The 26,042-nt window shown below is 45.0% G+C and overlaps 1 protein-coding gene across 7 annotated transcripts in view; it reads left to right on the top strand.

The window, feature by feature from the left end:
• Positions 1–26,042, top strand: part of LOC137352122 (segment polarity protein dishevelled homolog DVL-1-like) — a 165,680-nt gene that overhangs the window by 63,689 nt on the left and 75,949 nt on the right. For all 7 annotated transcript variants that reach the window (XM_068017242.1, XM_068017239.1, XM_068017240.1 and 4 more), the window contains one exon: positions 10,403–10,527. In XM_068017242.1, coding sequence (XP_067873343.1) covers positions 10,403–10,527 — 125 coding nt within the window. The remainder of the gene's footprint in view (positions 1–10,402; positions 10,528–26,042) is intronic.

Raw genomic sequence — 26,042 nt, 5'->3', positions numbered from 1 at the left:
AGGGGGCATGAAAAAACACTGGCTGGCAAGATAAAGGAAAATTCCAAGGCTATAAGTATATTAAGGGCAAGAGGATAACCAGGGAAAGAGTAAGGCCCATTAGGGACCAAAGTGGCAAACTATCTGTGGAGCCGGAGGCCGTAGGTAAGGTTTTAAATAATTACTTTTCATCTGTGTTTACTATGGAGAAGGATGATGTAAGTGTAGAGATCAGGGAGGGGGATTGTGATATACTTAAACACTTGGGACCCTTGCTGTTTGTAGTGTACATTAATGAGTTAGACGTGAAAATAGGAGGTATGATCAGTAAGTTCGCAAATGATAATTCCCATCTCATAATCTTCCTCTCTCCCCTGCTGAAGGTGCTGACTTTCACTGGGATTCGGGCCTTCATCTCTCCTGAAGGTGCTGACTCTCACTGGGGTTCAGGTTTCCTCCTCTCCTGAAGGTGCTGACTCTCTCTGGGTTCAGGTTCCCTCCTCTCCTGAAGGTGCTGACTCCCACTGGGGTTCAGGTTCCTTCATCTCCTGAAGGTGCTGACTCTCACTGGGGTTCAGGCTTCCTCCTCTCCTGAAGGTGCTGACTCTCACTGGGGTTCAGGTTTCCTCCTCTCCTGAAGGTGCTGACTCTCTCTGGGGTTCAGGCTTCCTCCTCTCCTGAAGGTGCTGACTCTCACTGGGGTTCAGGTTTCCTCCTCTCCTGAAGGTGCTGACTCTCTCTGGGTTCAGGTTCCCTCCTCTCCTGAAGGTGCTGACTCCCACTGGGGTTCAGGTTCCTTCATCTCCTGAAGGTGCTGTCTCTGACTTGGGGTTCAGGTCCCTCCTCTGCTGAAGGCACTGGTCTGTCATTGTATGGGATGAATTCTGAGCATCGCACAGCAGCAGTCTCTCAATAGTGAAGGTTATTAATTTAGGTGTGATTTTACCCTACAGTGGATAGGGATCAAATCTTTAACTAAACCATATCAAAATGTTTCACCAGTGAAAGGATCAATTACTGCTAAAATTGCGACTTATTTACACCATTATCTGCAGGGCTGCAGTTTTGTTTTAACAATAATACATTGAGCTAATTCATGTTACTCCATGTGTGTGAGCAGGATATACATGGAAGAGCAGGACTGAAGTAGCCCACCCCTGATTAAAGTCTTTAGAATGGATGGGTTGGACCTCTTGTGTTGTAAACTGTGTATTCTGTTTCCGTCACTGTATTCGTCACTGTCAGCAATGTCAGATTACCTGTTGTGTGTGTCTGTTCATTGTCTGAAAAAGAAAGACTTGCATTTATATAGTGCCTTCAATGGCCTTGGGACCTTTCAGATTGTTTTACAGTCAATTAAGTAATTTTGATGTGTAGGGGTTGTTATGTAGGGGGCAAGGGAGGAACAGGCACTCTGTTTATACTGTCTCCCTAGGCTGTTTTAGTACTGCCTGCATATCCACTCTCAGCACTTTGTCCATTTGCTAAAATGCCTCATGGGGAGAGGGAGGGCTATCGGGGCCGCCTGTCTGATTGTGCAATTAGATGTTTGTATTTTTGATGTGTTCGGAAACTTTAAAGCAGTGAGGAGAGGGCTGGATGATGGGAGATCAACCAGGAGGGAGGTGGGGGACAAAAAGAGCCAGGGGAAGGGCTGAGACCCAAAGCCCAGGTACTGCCGAAGTTACAAAGAAAAGGGGAGCAGATGAAGTAAGGCAGGGAGCAGTGATCAGGTGATGCCACGCGTGGGTTTTCATAGCCTCTAGGTTGTAAAGGGAAGGAGAGGCCAAGGGAAGTGAGGAGCCCACCGTGTTGATGTTCTGGGACCGAATATCAGAGTCGGAGACACCAACAGATAGGACTTGGAATACAGACGTTGGGAGGAGTGAGCAAGAATCTGTCTGCAGCTCAGCGGAACCAGCTCTTCTGGTCATTGTCCCTTCTACACAACTCCTACTGGTGTCCTCAATTGGAGAAGGAGAACTAACAACCCTGTGGAGATGAACTAACCAATAGGTGTCACGTGGGGACGTGACTGGGTTCAGCTGTGATTTCCCCCCACCACTTTTCCTCCCCTGCAGGCATAACTATCTGAGGTCACATGAAGGGCATCTGGCGCCTGCGGAATCAAGCCCCAGGATCGGTCAGTAGCTCTGGAATGAGGGGAGGTGTAAACTGAACCAAGAAAAAAGCAAATGTTCTCTGTTTGTTTGACTAATTCCAGCCCCCGGCACTGAAGGGGTTACAGTGGGAATGGGCCTGGAGGAAGCTCAGCCGTTCCCATGCCTTTCCATGTGTAAAGCTGTGTGCTGGATACAGACAAGGAGTCTGGCTCCCTCTGCTGTATGTCTGCACAAACTGCCAGTGCAAGAACCAGCGGGGATATTGTACCAGTGCAGTGTTACCTCTGTGAGGGAGGAAGGGAAACTAATCAATTTTAACAAACCCAGTATTACTGACCTTCTGACTCAAACCATGTCCCATTCATCCATCATCCCTGTACTTTCTGATCTTCATTGGTTCCTGGTCTCTCAACTCCTTGTCTTAAAATAATTTTAACCTCATGTTCAAATCCCTCCATGACCTCGCCTCTCCCTATCTCTGTAATTTCTCCAGCATTCCGTAATCTCTCTACTCCTCCAATTCTGGCCTCTTGTGCGTCCCTAATTTTCTTTTCTCCCTAAACCTCCTTAAAACTAATCTCCTTAAAACCTAATTTTGTTTGAGAATTACCCCTGTGGAGCACCTTGGGCGTTTTACCACGTTATAGGTGCTGTATAAATGCAAGTTATTTTTGCTTCTATTGCTGCCTTATAAAGCCTTTCACTTGTTTTTATATTTTTATTTTGATTGAATTTGGAGCTGGATGCACCTAAGTTTCCTGGAACTAAATCCTTCAGATGTGCAGCAAACATTTTAAATGGTTTTGGACATTTGTAGCTTTCACACAACACGCCTATTCTTGATTAGGTGCATTTAGACTATCTTGATTCTCACTTCCTGTTACGTTTATTTTGTTCTTTTTGAAGTATGTAATGAGCAATGCAGCAGCACTGCAGTTTATGGGTATGTTACAATAACTGAACGCTGCTAATCTTCTGTGGGTCACAGTAACTGCCTTTTTCCACACCATTTACACAGGAACAGGCCATTTGGCCCAGCAGATTAATGCTCCCCATTTCATCTCAGCCTATCAACATATTGTTCTATTCCTATCTCCCTCATGCACTTATTATACTTCCTCTTAAATGCCTCTGTGGTGCTCAGCTGGGTTCTTTGTCTGTGCCTGACCAGCTCCTGGTCCGCTGGTTGCTTGGCGCACGACAGAGATGGTCTGTCAGTCACTTGCCGATTTCCCTCCTTTCACTCCCGTCAAAGATAGAATGATTCAGCACTGAAGGAAGACATTCAGCCCATCATGCCTGTGCTGGCTCTTTGAAAAAGTTGTCCAAATAATCCCATTCCCCTCCTCTTTCTCTATTGTCCTGTAAATTAAGGAAGTTATGTTGAATTTGTATAAGACACTAGTTCGGCCTCAGCTGGAGCATTGCATCTAGTTCTGGGTGCTGCACTTTAGGAAAGACATGAGTGCATTGGAGAGAGTGCAGAAAAGATTCACGAGAATGGTTCCAGGGATGAGGAATTTCAGTTATGAAGATAGATTGGAGAAATTAGGACTGTTTTCCTTGGAGATGAGAAGGCTGAGAGGTGATTTGATAGAGGTATTCAAAATCATAGAGAGTAGATAGAGAGAAAGGATCAAGAATGAGAGGGCACAGATTTAAAGTATTTGGTAAGAGAAGCAAAAGTGACATGAGGAAAAACATTTTCACAGAGTGGTTGAGGTCTGGAATGCACTGCCCGAGAGTGTGGTGGAGGCAGGTTCAATTGAAGCATTCAAAAGGGAATTAGACTGTTGTATGAAAAAGAAGAATGTGCAGGGTTACGGGGAGAAGGCGGGGGAATGGAACTGAGGGAGTTGCTCTTTCGGAGAGCTGGTGCGGACCCGATGGGCCAAATGGCCTCCTCTGCACTGTAACAATTCTGTGATTCTGTGAAATTTTTCTTTCTTTGATGAAAGATGCCCTTTCTTAAAGGTGCTGCCTTGTGTTGGGGTATAGATTGCATTTGTAAAGCACTTGTACTGTATATGCTTCACAGAGTGAGTAAAACCATCCCGGAGTGAAGGAGGAGAAAGTTCAGTCAAAGAGGTGGGACATGAGGGGGTTTTTAAAGATGGAGACAGAGGTGACAAGACAGAGGTTTTAGGGAGGGAGCTGTAGCGAGTGGGATTGAAAGGAGCTGAAGAGTTAGCCACCGATGGTGAGATGAAGGAGAGGTTTGGGCAAGCTGGAGTTTACGGAGGTTGGAGACTGGGAGGTTGTTCGACCATTCTGCCTGTGATGTGCAGAACAAAAGAAGGGTAGGCTGCGTACTTCTGTAATGATCCTGTGTTGGTACCGTGTGCCTGTGTGATAGATTCAGCACTTTGTCTCAATCCTGTATTTGCCACCCTGGAAGCTTCACAGTGTGTTTTCAGCTCTGTTTTCCAGCAGAGACGGGATGGGGCATTCTAACCAGAAGAGCTCTAAACATCTGACAAATTGTACATAATACACTGAGCCCCCAGGCGTTCTGCTAGTGGTGATCAGCTGCACTGAGAGCTACTTCAACCATTGTCTTATAAATCCTCACCACTGCACTCTCGCTTTCTCTCCTTTCATTGTGGGTTGCTACAGCAACGGGTGGGAGAATTGATTCGTGTTTTGAAAGCCTGGCTCTGAAATTCATCGGAGATTGCATTGAAAACTGGCTGCTACACCCACTCAGCACCATCAAATTTACATCAGTGAAGGCACCTTTGCACCATGCTAACCATGCACAGCAGCCATGCTCCCAAATCTGTCCCCTCTGATTCTCCCTGGGGTTCCAGCAGTCACGAGTCCCCATCAGTTGTCTCACGACACAGTGACCATTTGAAACACCGAGTGTTAAATACAGTGTCAAGCTTCTTTTTAAAGCAGTGCCCCTTGACTTCCCTGTCCAGAGAATGAAAGTAACTTCCCCGTGAATAATGCTGAGTGACCAGTTATTGATTGCCATGTGCAATTTGTGTGAGGGTCACCATCTTGGGGAATCAGCTTAATTTTCTGTTGGTTTAAGGCACCTAACTTCCTAAGGATCACCTCGACCGGCAATGCTTGACTCTCTCTCTAGTGAGCTGTTCATCTCGGCTTCTTCCTGAGTTGCTGCATCTGTTATTGTACATAATGATCTTTGGCAATGCACCACTCCTTGACGTGAAGCTTCCTTCACAGATACTCAAATCTCTCTACTCAGTGCTTCATCTGAGCTTTACGCTAACTCGGTTGCTGTTTCCCTGACAGTTTGATCAGTTTCTTGTAAAGTACAGTGTGGTGCATCAGTTAAAAGATCACTGACCCAACGCTGGGCAAGGCAAGGAGCAGAACCAGCTATGTACAGTTTAAACAATAACTATATCCACAAACCAGTGGCACAGTGATGATTGAGCACAATCTGTGGTTCAGTTTTCAAACAGAAGTCCCCAGACATGGTGGTCTGTGACAGGATCCCCAGTATATATTGACTTACTCAACTCTGTTGCTGTGCACTTATTAAAAAAAACAGGATCATGGGTAGGTTACACAGCCTTTCAGAAGTTGAGATAGGAGTTTTCCCGGAAGTGTATTTACAAGGGTTTCCTGGGAGTGAAACAGTGTCTACAGAGGGGTCCCTGGGAGTGTGTCAGTATTTGCAGGGGGTCCCTGGGAGTGTGTCAGTGGTTCAGTTCAACTGGTTCAGTTGATAGCGCATTCATCTCTGAGTCAGAAAGTTGTGGGTTCAAGTCCCACTTCAGAGATTTGAGCACGTAATCCAGGCGGACACTCCCGTGCTGCACTGTCAGCAGTGGTGTCTTCCAGATGTAATGTTGAACTGAGGTCTCATTTGCCCTATGGGATGGTTGTAAAAGATTCTGTGGCACTGTTTCAAGAACAAGGGAGTTCTCCCAAGAGTCCCGGACAATATTTATCCCTCAAACAACATGCCTCAAAACAACTTGTTATCTGACCATTATTTCATTGCTGTTTGTTTAGATTGGCTGCCACGTTTCCTACATTACAACAGTGACTACGCTTCCAAAGTACTTCATTGGCTGTACAGTGCTTTGAGATGCCCTGAGCTTGTGAAAGGTGCGATTATAAATGCAAGTCTTATTTTCTACTTCAGTGCTATAGACTGGGTGACATTGTTGTAAGGGGCATTGCCCCTTAGTTTAAAGTTGCAGAGTTTGGTTTATGTACAGGGAGACCCGTAACTCAGTGTCATACTGTGCAGCTGCTAACAGTACCCACAAGCATCACTTTGCAGGATATGAGAGAAAATCCCTTTCATTTTTGCCACAGTCGTCCACTATAAAAATGATGGAACCTCGGATGCAACTGCAACTTAAGTTATAACAAACATGTGCCCATAACCCCGGCCACCTGGCCCTGCTTCGGCTCTGTTCTGAGCTGTTGCTCAGATTTTGTTGGCTTTCTCCGTTATTGTGTGTGGTTAATGCTACACCTGGTGCAAACTGTGAATAAAAGGGAATTACAGATTTTTTAAAAATTCAGTCATGGGATGTGGGCATCGCTGGCTAGGACAGCATTTATTGCCGATCCCTAATTGCCCTTGAGAAGCTGGTGGTGAGCTGCTGCCTTGAACAGCTGCAGTCCTTGGGGTGAGGATGAGGCCATTGGAGGGCGATGTGGTACAACTCATCTTATACTTGGGGCCACAAAGGACATCAATTGAACTGCATACTGCCTGACTTGCTGAGTGTTGGCAGCATTTTCTGTTTTTATTAAGAAGGGGCATGTTCGAGTTTTTTATTTGAAATGTGTCAGTACTGTTTCTCGCAGTTCTGTCCACTTGTTACAAAAGCCATCCAAGCGGGTGAGAAACATGTGTTTCTGGGCAGTGAGAAAGGACGACTTGCTTTTATATAGCACCTTATCACCTGTCTCAGACATCTCAAAGTGCATCACACTTGATAAATTACTTCAGATGCATTGCCTGTACATAATCACTAAACATGCACTGTGCACATGTACTGCACAGACACACGTTGTCAATTATCAGCACTAGTATCCATGGGTGGGAGAATCAGCCTGTGAACTAAGTTCTCTCAAAGTCCAGCCTGTTACTCTTCACAGTCCAGGAGTGTGAGCTTCAACACTCATTACTCACATGTGAAATGTGATAGGTAAGGACACAAAAGGGACCATTTGCTACCCTTTGCAGTGTAGTGGAATTGGGCTACACTTAATGAGGAGTGAGTGTTGCGCTGCCAAAGCCCATGACCTGGACCCGTTTGTGCAGCCCAGGTGTCTCCCCCACCCTGACCCTGGCAGGAACAGTACTGAGAGTCTCAGAGATGCAGCTACACTGGGGTTACTGTCAGCTGCTGGAGAAGCCTTGAAGATCTTGGGAGGGAGAATGAAAATAATTTTATGCCCTCTGTTTCCATATGTCTTCAGATTGTTCTTTTGACCCGTCCCCCTCCCCCCCCCGTCAGCCTGCACAAGCCCAACTGCCAATGTGTACTGTCACCCCAAGAGGAAGATGAGGCAGCAGTGTCTGTGATTCCCTTTCCCACAGACCTGCCTGGCTACACTGGGAATGTGCTCACTGCAGCCTCAGGCCTCATCCCAGAAATCTGGGAGCAGTAATGTTGATGGAGGCAGAGACCAAAAACTCCACGCTCCCTTTTTATCATTACTGTTCACTGGGTGTGATGAGGGGAATCTCCTCAAAGAATGTTAGAATGTTTAAGGCAGGAAAAGACCATGTGACCCTCGAGGGCAAGCTGCATACATCTAATTCACGGTACATAAACAGGCCATTTGGCATATGCCAATGTTCATCCTCCACAAGAGCCTCCTCCCACTCTATCTGTTCCCACCCTACCCTCGTGTATACATCAAGCCTCTCCTTAAATGCATCAGTGCTGTCTGCTTCAGCCATTCCATGTGGCAGTGAATTCCACATTCTTATCACTGTGTGTAAAGAAATTCCTCTTTAAATTCTTTGTGACCTGTTCATGACCATCTTGTATTTATGCCCCTTTGTTCTGGATGTGCCCATAAGTGGGAACAGAACCTTTGGAGTCCAGGTGTCATTCTGATAAATCTGCACTGCACTCCCTCCAAGGCCAATGTATCACAAGAACACAAGAAATAGGAGCAGGAATAGACCATATGGCCCATTGAGCCTGCTCTGCCATTCAAAATGAACATGGCTGATCTTAGGAGTCAGCTCCACTTTCCTGCCACTCGCCATACCCCTTGATTCCCCCGAGACCAAAACTCTGTCTATCCCAGCCTTAAATGTATTTATCGATGGAGCATCCACAACCCTCTGGGGTAGTGAATCCCAGAGATTCGCAACCCTTTGAATGAAGTAATTTCTCCTCATCTCAGTTCTAAATGATCAACCCCTTATCCTGAGACTGTGCCCCTGTGTTTTAGATTCCCCAACCACAGAAAACCTTAGAACAGTAGAAAAGTTACTGCACAGAAAGAGGCTATTCAGCCCATCGTGTCTGTGCCGGCAGAAATAATCTATGTCTGCCCTATCCAGCCCCTTTAGAATCTTATATGTTTCAATCAGATCACCCCTTATTCTTCTAAACTCAAGAGAATACAAGCCCAGTTTATTTATTCTCTCATCATAGGACAACACCCTCATCCCATGGACCAATCTAGTGAACCTTCGCTGCACTGCCTCCAATGCAAGTATATCCTTTCTTAAATGTGGAGACCAAACTACACACAGTATTCGAGATGTGGTCTCACCAAAATGCTGTACATTTGTAGCAATACTTCCTTATTCCTGTACTCCAATCCACTTACAATAAAGGCCAACATGCCATTCCTTCCTAAGGTGTATTGCCCAGGTGCCTTAGTACTCCAGGTGTAGTCTAAACAGGGCTTTGTATAACTTTAGCATGACTTCTAACCCCTTGTATTCTAGTCCTCTAGATATAAAGGCCAGCATTCCATTAGCCTTTTGATTATTTTAATGATCTATATACATTTACCCTTAAGTCTCTTTGGACCTCCGCTGTTGCTAGCTTTTCACCATTTATAAAGTACCCATTCTATCCTTTTTAGGTTCAAAGTAGGCAATCTCACACTTGCCTATGTTGAAATCAATTTTCCACAGCTTTGCCCATTCATGCACTCTGTTAATACCTCTTTGTAATTTTATGCTTCCACTACACTGGTTACAATGCTGCCCATCTTTGTGTCATTGACAAACTTGGATACACGCCGTCTATCCTGTCATCTAAGTCATTAATAAATACAGTGAATAGTTGAGGCCCAAACACAGGACCCTGTAGGATGCCACTAGTCACATCATGCTAATTAGAGTAGCTGCCCATTATCGCTACTCTATCTCCTGTCACTCAGTCTATCTGCTCATCAGGTCAATAATTTACCCTAAATTGGATAAGCTTTAACTTTAGCTAAAAGTTTATACGAATGCTTTCTGGAAGTTCATATAAATAACATGCATAGCCATTCCCCTATCCGTTACATTTGTCACCTCTTCAAAAGAATTTATCAGGTTTGTCAGGTATGACCTACCCTTTACAAATCCATGCTGGCTCTGCTGAGCTGATAATTTTCAAGGCCCTGTCTGCCATTTCAGGTGGACATGTAAGATTCCATGGCACAACCATGAAGAGGAGCAGGGTGTTTCTCCCCAGTGTCCTGGGAAGTATCCTTCAACCAACATCAATTTAAACAAAAGTTGTCTGGTCATTATCACATTACTGTTTATGGGATCTTGCTGTATGCAAATTTGTTGCCACATTTCCTACAGTGCAACAGTGACTTCAGTTCAAAAGTTCTTCATTGGCTGTATAGTGTTTTGGGATGTCCTGAAGTTCTGAAAGATGCTATTTAAATACAAGTTCTTTTTTCTTTCTTTTCAAGTGAATCTATTGAACCAGTGCTCATTTTTGTCCCCTTCCCTCCCTTACACTTCCCATCCCTTCAATAAGCAATGACTCGTTGGTATGGTGCTGGTCAGCAAGTACCTGCCACCCTCTGGTATCTCGCCCTGGTGCTTATGCCTTACTTACATGCTTAATCAGCAGATATTAGCAAGCAAAACATCTTGTACCTGGGAGGGATCTGTAATCTCACTGAGGGATTAAATTAGAAAGATGAACGTTTCATGATGAAAAGCCCTGATTAGATTCCAGCCTATAATTCATCTCTGGGTATCTGTTACATAAACCTCACAAACCCCTCGCTGTAATATGAGACTGTTTCTCTCTTCCTTGGTATAAACAGTCTGTGTGTTCCCTGTGTTTATGCGGATGTTTGGTATTTTGTGGTTTTTGCAGCGCTAATACTGCCGGCAGCCGGGACGGACTGGACAATGAAACAGGGACAGAATCAATCCTGAGCGTCAGGCGGGAGCGGGACCGACATCGGCGAAGGAACAGAGAACGAGAGGCACATGACGACGGTGAGTTAAACGCAACATTCAACCAGGCACTGCGGAGCAACAGAAACTTTACACTAGGTAATGGTCTGCAGAGGATCATCTTGGAATTAGGGACAGAGAAATGAACTGCCATGGCTGTCCTTGTTTGTGAGCTCTTGGTACTGTGCTGACGGTGCAGCTTGTGCCCAAGATGATGAAGTTGTATGGTGTTTAGAGATGAGATGTGACACTGGTGTAGACACTGCAGTAAGGGGCGGTTGCCCATTGATGGATGGTGGTGATGTCTTCTGACCTGAGTGTGTTTAGTGTTGCAGAATTAGTCTGTCAGGAATTCTTCTCTCTGTAGGTGGGTAGGTGCCAGTGACGTTCCCTCACTCAAGGTAGGCTTGTAGAAAATGCTCTCTGGGAAATTGCATTCTACTTTCTAATCAGACAGCTATAGCTCAGTGAGCCATTCAACCTAGGGAAAACACAGTTTTGGGAGGTGGAATGGCGTTTCACACCGATCAGAGATACCTGTTCTCACCTGGGACAGAGATCGAACTGGGGATCTTCCTGTCCAGTCCAGTCCAGCTCAATTGGTGGGCACTTGTTCATTGAGCCAGAGGAGGCGCCTGGAATTCTTGCAACGATGACAGCAGTAAATTCATTTTATTCCTGACATTCCAAGGATGAGTCATTGGAGAAAGTGCTGCTGCTGCTATCAACCTGTCACTTTCAGTCACTGCTGCTTGAGAGATTTAGTTGTCACACCTTAACGTGTGAGGGTTTGGAACTCTGAAGGAATTTGTTATTTTTGTAGTCTGGTTAGAAGTGATTAATCGAGGCGCAGTGTGAGGATCCTGACAGCACTAATCAGTGAACAAAAAGTGAGATAGGAGCTGTCAATAACTGCAGCAGCCTGTTAACTGTGTTATTACTGCTTGTGATGTTCTCAGCCTGGCACCCAGCATACCTATTTACATACTGTATTAACTCCTTGAGCAATGTGATTAGAGATATTTCCCTATATAAGCACACAAATCTCACCCTAGATGGAGGATGGTGCCAGTGCTGACTAGTCTATAATATCTAGTTGTATAATTACAAATCTTGTGTCTAACACAATTTTTCAGTTTCCCACCTCCAAAGCGTCATATGTTCAAAGGTGAAAAAAGTATGATTAGTAACTCAACTATGTGGTTATTTGAATCAATCAGATGTGTGATTGACTAAACATAAATGAGTCAAAAGTATTAGAAAGTTCATGTTACAAATGAACAGCAAATATGCAGCAATCCAATTTTTCTCTGAGCTCACATCCATGTCCCAGTGAATGCTACACAACTGGCCTAACAAGCTGCTGTAATAAGCTCTTCGTACTGATTTTCACCATAATCTTTCCTCTCTCTGGTCAGTTGGCAATTGTGGCAATCTAGGCTCGCCTGTGAGGAATGGCCGCTTGGGTGAGGTACCCAAACATACACAGCCTGTGGAACTGCACCCTAGAAAGGGGTGAGCCCCTCTGTGAGGCCCAAATAAATAAATAGCACGGCATTTTCCCTGCTTTGTGACACCCTTCACTATTGTTAGAAGATATAATATCAAGCAAGGTAAAAGATGGTGCACAACAGGACACCAAGTACAAGCGCGGGCTAGCAGCATTGCTTTAAAGCAACAGTTTCTGGTGTATTGCATTTTTCCAACATCCAAGGTGCCTGCTACTCTTAGAGATGCAGAGGCCAGCGATTGAACACACCAAAAAAGGGTATGTTATACGTTTACCAAGTCATTGTGTTTGGAAAGAGATCCTGGCTTCTCTGGGTCATTACATTTTGGTTGGACAGAGATGCTGGCCTCTCTGAATCATTGCACTGTGTTTGAACAGAGATCCTGGCCTCTCTGGGTTATTCCAGCCTGTTTGTGAGCTGCTCACAACATGCTGCAGGTACTGGGAGTGTAACAGGATGGTTTTGACAGCACCATCTGTTCATCTGTCCTGCCACATAAAACTTAATGGTGAGAAGAGCGATACCTGCACACTTACTGCTGTCTCTGAAGATATTTTTATGTTGGCAGTAAGGTAGTGTGAGTATTGAAATGCACACCACACTGTTCCACACTTGCCCAGCTCTCAAGATCCATGCACATTTAGGACCAGGAGCTGTCAAAGGCACGATGTTAAGGACTGAACACGCCAGGTGGGGAGAGAGCAGTGTGTACACGCCAGGTGGGGAGAGAGCAGTGTGTACACGCCAGGTGGGGAGAGAGCAGTGTGTACACACCAGGTGGGGGGAGAGTGGTGTGTGGGGTTCGCCCCACCTTTTCGACCTGGTGCTGGGAGACCCACCTCTAGTACAAAATCCAGCCCACTGTGTGCAAATTGACTGCTGCGTTGCCTACATTACCACAGTGTTTATGCTTCAGAAGTACTTCGTTAGCTGTAAAGTACTTTGAGACATTCTCTGGTCGTGAAAGGCGTTGTATAAATGCAAGTTTTTTTTTAAACCCTCACTTACAAGCTGTAGCTTAACCCCCAGTAACTGGAATATAGAAAATTAATGTGGAGTATTCTTTAAAAGCAGCATCGTGTGTGTGTGTGTTCTTGTCTGTGTGCGCAGACGTTGGGATTTTTGTGTGAGTTGGGTTGTGCACATGTGTTTGTGTGTGTGTATGTGTGTTAGTGTGTTCCCCTGCTGTGTTGTTTATCTGTAGTAACAAGTGTGATGTGACTTTTGATCTGAAGACAGCTCCAACTGTCATGATTTTTATGTATTTTGAAAAATATAAGCAAAAGTCAGAAATATCCTCCCGTTCAGTTGAATAGAACTGAAAATTCTAGATAAGTTCCCTGGTGTGGGCCAGGTTAACTGATAGCTCAGTGAGGCCAGTTAGCCTCAGTGCTCCAGGGCTAGAGAAGGTGAAAAAAATCAACCCAGATTCCCTTTTAAGAGTCAAGCCTCCTGACCCCTATAAATCTTGACCTGTCAGTTCTCTAAACATCTTCCCCAGGTCATCAAGGATTCTGTTGTTTATTGCTTAAAGCACATTACTTCCAGCCAGGTTGTTTTTAAACAACACCTCAATGTCCTTTCAATGAACTGTCAACCACAAAGCAAAGTCCAGCATTTATGATGACATAAAATGATGACACAAAGTGCAAATGACACACAAATTGGCCGTGTAGTTGATAGTGAAGAAGATAGCTGCAGACTTCAGAAAGATAGCAATGGTTTGGTTGAGTGGGTGGAAAAGTGGCAAATGGAATTCAACAGTGGCGCAGTGGTTAGCACTGCAGCCTCACAGCTCCAGGGACCCGGGTTCGATTCTGGGCACTGCCTGTGTGGAGTTTGCAAGTTCTCCCTGTGTCTGCGTGGGTTTTCTCCGGGTGCTCCGGTTTCCTCCCACAAGCCAAAAGACTTGCAGGTTGGTAGGTAAATTGGCCACTATAAATTGTCACTAGTATAGGTAGGTGGTAGGGAAATATAGGGATAGATGGGGATGTTTGGTAGGAATATGGGATTAGTGTAGGATTAGTATAAATGGGTGGTTGATGGTCGGCACAGACTCGGTGGGCCGAAGGGCCTGTTTCAGTGCTGTATCTCTAATCTAATCTAATCCAGGGAAGTGTGAGGTAATGCATATGGGGAGTGCAAACAAAGCAAGGGAATACACAATAAACGGGAGTATATTGAGAGGGGTAGAAGAAGTGAGAGACCTTGGAGTGCATGTCCACAGATCTCTGAAGGTGGCAGGAGAGGTAGATAAAGTGGAGAAGAAGGCATATGCAATGCTTTCCTTTATTGGCTGAGGTATCGAATACAAAAGCAGGGATATAATGCTGGAACTGTATAAAACGCTGGTTAGGCCACAGCTGGAGTATTGCGTACAGTTCTGGTCACCACGTTACAGAAAGGGCATAATTGCTCTGGAGAGAGTACAGAGGAGATTTACAAGAATGTTGCCAGAACTCGAAAGTTGGAGCAATGAGGAAAGATTGGATTGGCTAGGATCATTTTCCTTAGAATCGAAGAGGCTGAGGGGTGACTTAATTGAGGCATTCAAGATTATAAGAAGCCTAGATAGAGTAGACAGGAAGGACCTGTTTCCCCTAGCGGAGAGGTCACTTACCAGGGGGCACAGATTTAAGGTGATTGGTAGAAGGATTAGAGGGGACATGAGGAAAACCTTGTTCACCCAGAGGGTGGTGGGTGTCTGGAATTCACTGCCTGGATTGGTGGTGGAGGCAGAAACCCTCAATTCTTTTAAAAGGTACCTGGACATGCAACTGAAGTGCTGTAACCTGCAAGGCTACGGACCAGGTGCTGGAAGGTGGGATTAGATTGGGTGGCTAGTTTCTCAGCCGGCGCAGACATGATGGGCAGAATTGCCTCCTTCTGTGCCGTAACTTTTGTATGATTTCTATGAAATCTTCAGCCTTCTAATGAATCTATCTCCACAATTTAAATACAAGTCCTCAAAAAAACATATACGTAACAAAAAAATATCGAAGCACCTTCGTAACACTAAATGAAAATACCAGTTAGCAGAAATAGGTGCAGTCCCGAGTCTTTTAATAATGAGGCACATACCTGGATAACTGGAACATGGAGGCAGAGTGTAGGAGGTAGTGGAGGGGGTTGGGCACGGGTGTATGCCCATGGGCCGTTCAAGGATGGTACTGAGCAGAGGTCATGGTTGCCTTTATGGTTGGGAGTGGGGGTGAAGGGTGCAAGGCAGTAGGCCGAATCCCTCAGGCTCCTGTCTGCCCTCTGGCAGATAGTTCGGGCACTTCACTCCCAGTCCTGGGAGCAGATTGTCAACAGGCTCCCTTGGTTAATGGCACTCTATTATTTTTGCATAAATGATGCAACAACTTCAGGCAAGGGGCATATATGCAGGTAGATGTCAATATCCAAAAGCTGCTGTTCAAATTGCACTGTTATGCTGTTAACTTTGTGAAAACAGCATCTTTCTGTCTGCTTCACCGTTGACATGCACTGAATCTTGTAAAGTTGCTGTATTTACGTGGTAGATACAAACTGAATCCCGACAGATACTTAGGGCTAGTAATTACAAGTGCAAGCACCCCTTTACCGATGTGATTTAAAAATATGTATGCTGATGACACCCAGCTCTACCTCACCACCACCTCTCTTGACCCTTCCACTGTCTCTAAATTGTCAGACTGCTTGTCTGACATCCAGTACTGGATGAATAGAAATTTCCTCCAGTTCGATATTCGGAGGACCGAAGCCATTGTCTTCAGTCCCCGCTACAAACTCTGTTCCCTAGCTACCGACTCTATCCCTCTTCCTGGCAACTGTATGAGGCTGAACCAGATTGTTTGCGTCCTCGGTGTCATATTTGACCCCAAGATGAGGTTCCGATCGCGTATCTGCCATCACTAAGACTGCCTAATTCCACCTCTGGATCACCCGACTTCACCCCTCCCTCAGCTCAACTACTGCTGAAACCATCATCCATTCCTTTGTTACCTCTAGATTTGACTATTCCAAAACATTCCTGGCCAGCCTCCTATGTTCTACTTGTTCTACTCTCTGTAAACTTGAGGTCATTCAAAACTCTGCTGCCCATGCTTTAATTCGCCTCGTCACGTTCACCTATCACCTCTATGTTCGCTGACCTACATTGGCTCCCAGTTAGGCAATGCCTTGATTTTAAAATTCTCGTCATTTTCAAATCCCTCCATGACCTCACCCCTCTCTACTTCTGTAATCTCCTCCAGCCATGCAACCCTCCGAGATGTCTGCGCTGCTCTAACTCTGGCCTCTTGAGCATCCCCGATTTTTATTGTTTTACTGTGGCTGGGCCTTCAGTTGCCAAGCTCTGGATTTCTCTCCCTAAACTCTCCATATCTTTTTCCTTCTTTCAGATATTCCTTAAAGTCTACTTCTTTGACCAAACTTTTGGCCATTTGCTCCAATCCATCCTTATGTGGCTCAATGACAAACTTTGCTTTATAACCCTCCTGTGAAACACCTTCGGGTGTTTTACTGCATTAAAGGTGCCATATAAATACAAGTTATAGTTGTTGTGATAAGTGTTAATGACTGCCAATCGATGTTGGTGACACTAAAAATTAACTATTTTATAATTGTGGAGTCTTATTCCTTCAGGTCTGAAATTGTTTTAGGAGATTTTAAAAATGTCAAATTTTAAATTTTACTTTTTCTTTCTTTTCCTTTCCACATCTTTTTTTTTCTCTCTCAATCCTCGTAATTTCTTTCCCGTTCTTTGTTTCTCTTTCTGTACCTGATTTGACATTGAATTCACCTACCTTAATTCACCCTCCTTCTCAGTAGTTCTGCTGTTTATTTAAAATCCTTAAATCTCACTGGTTAGAGAGGTACCCTGTTGGTTGTCATGTTTATTCAGGTTCCAGATGCCCTGGCTCCCATGCTGATGCCCTACTGCAGTAAAATCTGGCCTGATATTCTGCAGACACACAAGCTCCAACATGCTTCTCAGCCTGTTCAGTACATTAGTACCTTCCGTTTAACTGTGCTGTTTCTCTCTCTCTGTCTCCCGAATAATTATCGTATAAAATATTTTAACATGCTATCATAGTGTTTGCGTGTATCTCCCTCGTGCCCTTATCTCTCTCTCTCTCTGGCTGTCTGTCTCTTTCACTGATAAATACTATATAAAATATTTTAACATATCATCAATGATTGAGAGATTCTCTCTTTCTTTCATTCTATTTGCCTCTCTTCCCTGTGTGCTTCTGTCATCGATAGACATCATATAAAGTATTCTAATATCCATTCATGCCCTAACTCAGCTTGCTTATTGCTCCTTCCTTATCCACCACCCTCTCTCTGGCTTTAAAAGAGTTTTTTTCTATTTATTGGCTGTTCTAATTCTGATTTATAGACTGCTTGTCCCTGGAACTACCCACTTCAGGCAGTCTGTGGGGTGGCAGGGCTCACCTCAATTGTCTCAGAACGGATGCAAGCTGATTGCTCAAATTCCAGAGACAGAGGTTAACCACGAGGGAAGCCAGAAAGAACATTACCATCCAGAGGGGAATCAAGTTGCCAGGGAAAGACCATGAAGTGAACAGTGTAAATGGGGTTGAACATAATAAGGTGGGTTTCCAGAGAGACGGAATTGAGGACCATGGTGAGATGGGATGGAGCACTGTGGGGAGGTGGGAATGAAGGACATGGTGAGACAACAAGAATAACAACCTGTACTTAATAGCACCTTTAATGTAGCACAAGGTCCCAAGATGCTTACCAAGAGAGTTATTTTTTTTAAAAACATGTTTTACAGAAGGAGATATCAGAACATTTGAACAAAAGTTTGGTCAAAGGGGTAAGTTTTTAGGAACACCTTACAGGAGGAAAGATAGAGAATGCTGATAGGTTTGGGGAAGGAATTCCAGAATTTAGGGCCAAAGCAGCTGAATGCACGGCCACCTTTGGAGAGAGATTAAAATCAGGGGAGTGCGTGAGGCCGGGATTAGAGGAACACAGAGATCTTGAAGGTTATAGAGATGGGATCGAGGAGCATGTTGAGTGCCTGCTGTGTCACACCCTCTGATTATTGACTATTGGCAGTGAGTTCCTTTCTCTGTTTCATCTCTGTAAAGCATATTTTTATTTCTATTGTTTCACTGTGGATGATTGAATATTCTTAGTGTTATCAGATTATAGACTGATTCTGTGTAACAACTTGCCCTCAGTACTGCAATCTTGACACATGAATGCTGTGGTGAAGTATAGGGCAAAGAACTGAGGAATGTGAGAGGAGCCAGGTGAGGCGATCTAATCAGAGCTGCTATTCTTCTCTCACAATGCAATGCAGAGACTGGCAATCCTACCCTCTCCGTATTCTTAAGTGAAGCAAATGCTGAACATTAATGAGGATTTTAACCCTTTTCTGGATGTCTTCTAGCTATTTACTGCCGACTGCTCTGATGGTGCTTGATATTAATCTACCTGGCTCAGTTGTCTAATTTTTACTGCTGAGCAGATGCGGCCACATGGCAATTTGGCTCAATTAGTAGCACTCTTGCCCAAGTCACAAGGTTGTGGGTTTGCACTTCATGGGCTGAATTTTATCTTGATGGCAGGGGCCCCAGTGATGGGCTGGAAGGCAGGGGATGACAACCCTGCCTTGGCCCTGTTTTGGACCCCTGGCCAAATTCCATGGCGGGCAGCCACTCAAGTGTCCGCCATCGGGTTCCTTTAAGGATAGGGATCCTTGCCCCAAGAACTGCCGGCCAATCAGAGGGCCGGCAGCTCAGTCGTACCGGCAGCAATGGCCACTGCCCATACTGCAGGAGGACCAGGACCAGCCTTGGACCTCAGATAAATGTGGTGGGCTCGCCAGGCCAGTGCAGCAGGCCAAGGTGAAGGGCGGGCGGGGGGGTGGGGAAATTCAATGCCAGTAAATGTGAGGTGGAACATATTTTCAAAGAGAAGTAATATTTTGAATAAGGAAAGTTGGATGATGTGAAAGAGCGCAGGGGATTGGAGGTTCAGATTCCCAGGACATTGAAAGTAATACCTCAATTGGATAAGGCCTTTTTTTAAAAAAAGCTAATAGATTACTGGGTTTTATGATGAGGTGTAGGATATAAAGGTTGAGGTGTACTGCTGAATCTATATAAAACCTTAGGCAACATTTGGAGACTGCACAGTTTTGGGCTCCACCATATAAGAAGAATGTTGAGGCTACAGAGAGGGGACAGTACAGATTCACCTGCACGCTGCCTGGTTTAAGGAAATATAAATGCAAAAACGACATGGAAAATGGGGCTGCTGCTTGAAGAGGTGGTTGGCAGATGAAGTAAGTTGGACACTCAGCGCCAGGGGAATTGGATCCCAGCACATTCAGGAGAATGGGTGGGTGTAGGGAGGAAAGCTAGAGAAGTAATTTTCAAACAGCATTCAGGAACTGAAAACCAGTGGGGAATGCAGAATTAAAGCCAGAGGTGGGAGGGCTTAAACCTGCTGCTGGCTGGGGGTGATATTCTTCAGGGACCATTAAAAAGCAACTGGGAACATTTTGTTTTTGGAGAGGATTTTGAGTTGGAATGTAATGCTTGGATCAGGGATTCTGTTTAATGAGGGTGACTGAGATGTGGTTTGGTCACCAGAAGTCTGCTGGGATTGGGTGTGTAGAGATTTTGAGCAGACTGTGCCTATTCATGAAACCAGTTTTTTTAGAGCATATCTGTTTGGCATTCTGTGTCCTCACAGATCAAAGGAGAGGGTGTGTGAGCAGCTTGTTCTCTGCTGAGGGTCTATAAAGGTGGGGTTTGAGAGGGTAGGGGTTCCTGCTAATTCATTCATCTCTCAACCATATTGCTGAGGCATCAAACTGAGCACAAACTTCAAATATTCTGTGTTACCTTGTCCTAATTAACAGCTTGCAAAAAAATTAAGCAAGTAAATTTTTGACCAAGTGTTCAATTAAATCGAGTGAACTGAATGCAGCGAGTCAGTACTGAACATCCTGCCTCATTATCAGTTGAACAACTCTTCACAAAAGGCAGTGAAACTCTGTTAGTGAAAAAACATATCACAGCCTGCTAATTAAATGGGACAGAGAGCTGTAAGAGTCCACCTCCCTCCCCCCACAGACCCCACACTGTTGAGGTGGGAGTGGGAGACACTGAGTCATTCTCAGGGAGAAAGGAAGGAAACAGTGAGAATAATTAGCGAGAGCTTGGTGGAGCTGTGTTTTGCCCACACCAATGGAAATATTTGGTCCCGATGTCACTGTGGCATCATGACGAACACTGACTTCTACACTGGTGTCATGTGTTGATCTCTGAAGGGAAACTTGAACGCTTCTCACCACCATCAAGCTGATTCAGCCAGTGATCACTGTTGGCACACTGTCAGTTGAGATGTGAATGTGCGAACTTGTGAATAGGATCAGCCTCAAAAAGGTCAGTCGATTACCCTACACAATGTAGAACAAGTTTCTGACTGCCTTGAGGGTGATGTTTTAATTGGTACATCGTGTTTGCACAGAGGTGGGTTCCCCTTGGGTTTAGATTTCCCATCAGATGGGAAGTCACATGGGGTAGTGTTCTCAATGGATTCCCGTTCCTCAGTGCTCATGATGTGTACAGATTTTAAAAAATTATTTCGTGGGATGTGAGCGTTACTGGCAAGGCCAACATTTGTTGACCATCAGTAATTGCTCTTGAGAAGGTTGTGCTGAGCTCTCTTCTTGAACTGCTGCAGCCCATCTGGTGTAGGTACACCCACAGTGCTGCTAGGCAGGGAGCTCCAGGTTTTTGACCCAGTAACAGTGAAGGAATGCAATATAGGTCCAAGTCAGGGTGATGTGTGATTTGGAGGAGAACTTGCAAATGCTGCTGTTCCCATGCGTCTGTTGCCCTTGTCCGTCAAGGAGGTAGAGGTCATGGGTTTGGAAGGTGCTATCGTAGGAGTCTTGGCGAGCTGCTGCAGTGCATCTTGTATATGGTGCACACTGCTGCCACTGTGTGTCAGTGGTGGAGGGATTGAATGTTTAGGGTGATGGGTGGACTGCCGATCAAGCGGACTGCTTTGTCCTGAATGGTGTCAAGCTTCTTGAGTGTAATTGGAGCTGTACCCATCCAGGCACGTGGGGAGTATTCCATCGCACTTCTGACTTGTGTCTTGTAGATGGTGGACAGGCTTTGGGGAGTCAGGAGGTGAGTTACGCATGGCAGAATTCCCAGCCTTTGACCTGGTCTTGTAGCCACAATATTTATATGGCTACTCCAGTTAAGTTTCTGGTCAGTGGTAACCCCCAGGATGTTGATGGTGGGGGATTCAGTGATGGTATTGCTGTTGAATTTCAAGGGAAGACGGTTAGATTCTGTGTTGTTGGAGATGGTCATTGCCCGGCACTTATGTGGCGTGAATGTTACTTGCCACTTATCAGCCCAAGCCTGAATGTCGTCCAGCTCTTGCTGCATCTGGTAATGGGATGCTTCAGTACCTGTGGAGTCACGAATGGTGCTGAACATTGTGCAATCATCAGCGAACTTCCCCACTTGTGACCTTATGATGGGAAGGTCATTGATGAAGCAGCTGAAGATGGTTGGGCCTAGGACACTACCTTGAGGAACTCCTGCAGTGATGTCCTGGGACTGAGATGATTGACCTCCAACAACGACAACCATCTTCCTTTGTATGAGGTGTGACTCTATCCAGTGGAGTTTTCCCTCTGACTCCCATTGACTTCAGTTTGGCTAAGGCTCCTTGATGCCACACCCAGTCAAATACTGCCTTAATGTCAAAGGCAGTCACACTCCCCTCTTGAGTTCAGTTCTTTTGTCCATCATTGGATCAAGGCTGTAATGAGGTCTGGAGCTGAATGGCCCTGGTGAAACCCAAACTGAGCATCAGCGAGCAGGTTATTTCTATGTAAGTGCCTCTTGATAGCACTGTTCATGACACCCTCCATTACTTTGCTGATGATTGAGAGTAGACTGATGGGTTAGTAATTGGCCGGATTGGATTTGTCCTCCTTTTTACAGACAGGACATACCTGGTTAACTTTCCACATAGTCGGGTAGTTGGCTGTGTTGTAGCTGTACTGGAACAGCTTGGCTAGTAGTGCGGCTAGCTCTGGAGCACAAGTCTTCAGTATATCTGTTGGGATGTTGTCAGGACCCGTAGCCTTTGCTGTATCCAGTACCAGTACCTTCGGTTGTTAATATCATGCGGAGTGAATCAAATTGGCTAAAGACTGGCATTTGTGATGCTGGGTCCTCAGGAGGAGGCTGAAATTGATCTATTTTAATTATGATTATTATTATTTATTTATTATTCGTTCATGGGATATGGGCGTCGCTGGCTAGGCCAGCATTTATTGCCTATCCCTAATTGCCCTTGAATTAAGTGGCTTGGTAGGCCATTTCAGAGGGCAGTTAAGAGTCAACCACATTCCTGGGTCTGGAGTCACATGTAGGCCAGACCAGGTAAGGACGGCAGATTTCGTTAGCGTTTTTACAACAATCGACTAGCTTTTTAATTCCAGATTAATGAATTGAATTCAAATTTCACCATCTGCCGTGGTGGGATTCGAACCCAAGTCCCCAGAGCACTAGCCTGGGCCTCTGGATAACTAGTCCAGTGCCAATACCACTACGCCACTGCCTCCCCCCAGCACTTCTAGCTGAAGATGGTTGCAAATGCTTCAGCGTTGTCTTTTGCACTGATGTGCTGGGCTCCTCCATTATTGAGGATGGGGATGTTTGTGGAGTCTAATCCTCTGGTGATTGTTTACTTGTCCACCGCCATTCACGATTGGATGTGGAAGGACTGCAGAGCTGTGATCTGATCCGTCGTTTGTGGGATCGTTTGCTCTGTCTATCACATGCTGCTTCCACTGTTTAGAATGCATGTAGTCCTGTGTTGTAGCTTCAGTAAGTTGGCACCTCATTTTTGATATGCCTGGAGCTGCTCTTGGCATGTTCTTCTGAACTCCTCATTGAACCAGGGTTGATCCTTCGCTGGATGGTAATGGTAGAGTGAGGGATATACAGGACCATGTGGTTACAGATTGTGGCTGAATACAATTCTGCTGCTTCTGATGGTCCATGGATGACCGGTTTTGAGCTGCTAGGTCTGTTCTGAATCTAACCCGTTAACATGGTGGTAGTGCCACGCAACACAAGTTTTAAACCCCTCTAGTGTCTGACTTATCTCCTCTTAAAACATTGCCTGGGTTGCATCTTCTTCCTTGGTAAAGACAGATGCAAAGTATTCATTTAATATCTCAGCTATGCCCTCTGCCTCCATGTGCAAATCCCCTTTCTGGTCCCTAATCGGCCCCACTCCTCCTTTTACTGTTTATATGCCTATAGAAAATTTTTAAACAAAATTTGTTTGATCCCAATTTCTGAAGTGTTCCGAACCCCTTTGGCCTGTGACCTTGACCAGTGTTGGATTTCTGTGCCTTCTGAGAACATCCTTTTCCCAGCTGTCCAGAATAGCCTGAGGGCCTCTTTGTGAAGTGAGTAACGTAGGACATATGGGAGCTAACTTCTCTACTAACCCTGAACAAAGACTCGGGGGCTTGTGGTCAACAATTGGTCCTGAGCAGATGCTCGAATGGGGGTGACATCTAGGGAGTGGTTTTTAACTCTTTATGGACAAAAATGGTCTGGTTGTAAACATAAAGATTGAGAAGTGCTGGTGCAGTATGTTTCTGTGACCCTTCTGTACAGTAGTCCCTATCTGAACTTCTGAACAGAGTTTATCCCTTTTAACCATTGGATGTGCCTTTTATTCAAACAATTGCCTTATATGGCCCCATGGCTCAGGTGTGTGACTCCTGGTACCTCATCAAAATCAGGTACTCGTACCTTTCTTTTTCTGGCTGAATATCCTCTGGTAGACCCAGTACACCAGCTGCCTCCAACTTAAAAGCTGCTGGAAGTGCTGACTAGTGCGCTGCTGACTGCACTGTGCCCCCCAGGAGTCACCTGTAAGGATCAGGCTGTGTGTCCTCCTTTTGCTGTAGAATTAGGAGCTCACTGCTGATTTAGTGCTGCTGTCAGGGTCCCTGAGATAAAAAGGAAAGTTCGCTCAGAGCCAAATATCTATGAGGATAGCCGAGGTCAGCTTTTATTTCAGGCATTAGTTTGAGAGGAACCTGAGAGCAGTTGAGTTCAAATTAATGCAGCCTGTTGGGGTGGAGAGGGAGGTGAGGCCTCTTCCAGATCTGCAGTCAGCACCTATTGTCCTTCATTTGTCTCGAACCAATCCATTAAGAAATGTACCCATTGAAAGAAGAAATGCTTGTCCCTGGGATGGCGGCAGAGGTGGAGTGCAAAGCCTGTTCAGTGTGATGACTGATCCCACAAGATCTACAGGGACAAGGAGACTGGTCTTCAGAAAGAATCTCGCAATATTCCTGACAGTTTATTGAAGACATTAGAGCAGGGAGCAAGTGTGCGTGCTCACTCTAATCACATACTATCTGATGGTAATAAAATATAGATTTGATGTTGAATAAAGTGACAGCATCAGACCCAGGGATGGGTTCATCGGTCGCAGCACATTCACTTACACAGTCCCTGTGGTGTTGGCCCAGTGTGGGCCGTGTTAACTTTGCAGCAGTTAGAGGAAGAGAAGAATCACTGCAGCACTTACAGTTCAGCAATCAGTTCCTGCATCAGCAGCAAACATTGATTCTGAAGTTTTCAATCATGGTCGTTGTGTCTTGAGTGAGACTCAGCACCACATCTTCTTTCTAGTTCCTGGTTTTCCTCTTCCAAATGTCTTTGCCTCCCCTGCTTGTTAAGTTGCAGTTTTACGAGCACATGTTGCCTTAAGGTACCTTGCCCACCATTCTTCACGTGGGGGCACAATGTGGAATGTCAGCAGCTATTCAACTGTGACAGCATCACAGCTGCAACCTGATCCTGTCCTCGCCCAATGTTCACAAGGGCACTTTCCAGTAGGAGTCACTGGGTAGTGTTTGGGAGCAAGGGCCAGAGCTGATAATTTTTTCTCTGGGGCCCGTTATAGGCTGAGATCAGGACTGTGACACCATGTAATGCACAGTGTATTTATGTTAAAGTGGATCTGTGGTTAATGTGGCTTGTCCATTTCTGGCTTCAAAATCACATTTGAAAACAGGCACATCCTGAGATCAGAAGATAATTACTTATTTAAGATGATACTTGTTCATTAGTGAGTTGAGCATATGTTCATTTGTGATTTAATGCTGTCTGAGTATCATATTTTAGCCAATCAGATGCAAGTGCGACCAGACAAGTGCAACAAGAAGTGGTCCTGTTATACAGAGTGTGTGGTTAGTTGACTTTAGTTCAAATTTCACATGGTTGCTATGATTTCATTGCATATCAAATCCAGCTGGTGCAAAATATACCATTCCACTTATTGTCGAGTCAATGTTACCCAGTTCAGAGCAAATTATTGTTGAGTTAAATGTTGATCAGTTTAATGCCAGTTATCAAATTAAATCATGCTGTTTAGCACTAGTTATTATTGAGTTAATGCGTCATAGATTAATGCTAATTATCAATTTAAGTCATATACAATTTTGAACTAGTTATTATCCAGTTAGGTGCTGCCCAGTTTTGTGGTTATTTGCGCATTGTGATACTTTAAATAATCACACTTTAGAAGTGTCCTGTCACAGTTCCAAGATGTTGAAAATATATATATTGTGGGAGAGATTGAAGTTCACAAGTGAGGATTAGTCTGTGCCCGTCTGTACTGATGAGGACCACACCACAAGGACTGCAGCGCTTAAACGTCAGCAGCTTACCATCACCTTCTCAAGGGCAATTAGGGATGGTCACTAAATGCTGGCCTTGCCAGCAGTGCTCACATCCCAAGAACAATAAAAAAAAAAAAATGCCCTTGAGTAGGTGGTGGTGAGTTGCCTACTTGAACCTCTGCAGTAAGTACACCCACATTGCTGTTAGGGACTTGCAAGATTTTCACCCAGCATCAGTGAAGGAACGGCGATATATTTCCAAAACAGGATGGTGTGTGACTTGGAAGGGAACTTTGAGGTGGTGGTGTTCCCATGTGTCTGCT

The sequence above is a fragment of the Heterodontus francisci genome, chromosome 37 (genome assembly GCF_036365525.1).
Source record: "Heterodontus francisci isolate sHetFra1 chromosome 37, sHetFra1.hap1, whole genome shotgun sequence".
NCBI lineage: Eukaryota > Metazoa > Chordata > Chondrichthyes > Heterodontiformes > Heterodontidae > Heterodontus > Heterodontus francisci.
The sequence above is the reverse complement of the archived record's forward strand: the minus strand, read 5'-3'. Positions and strand labels throughout refer to the sequence as shown.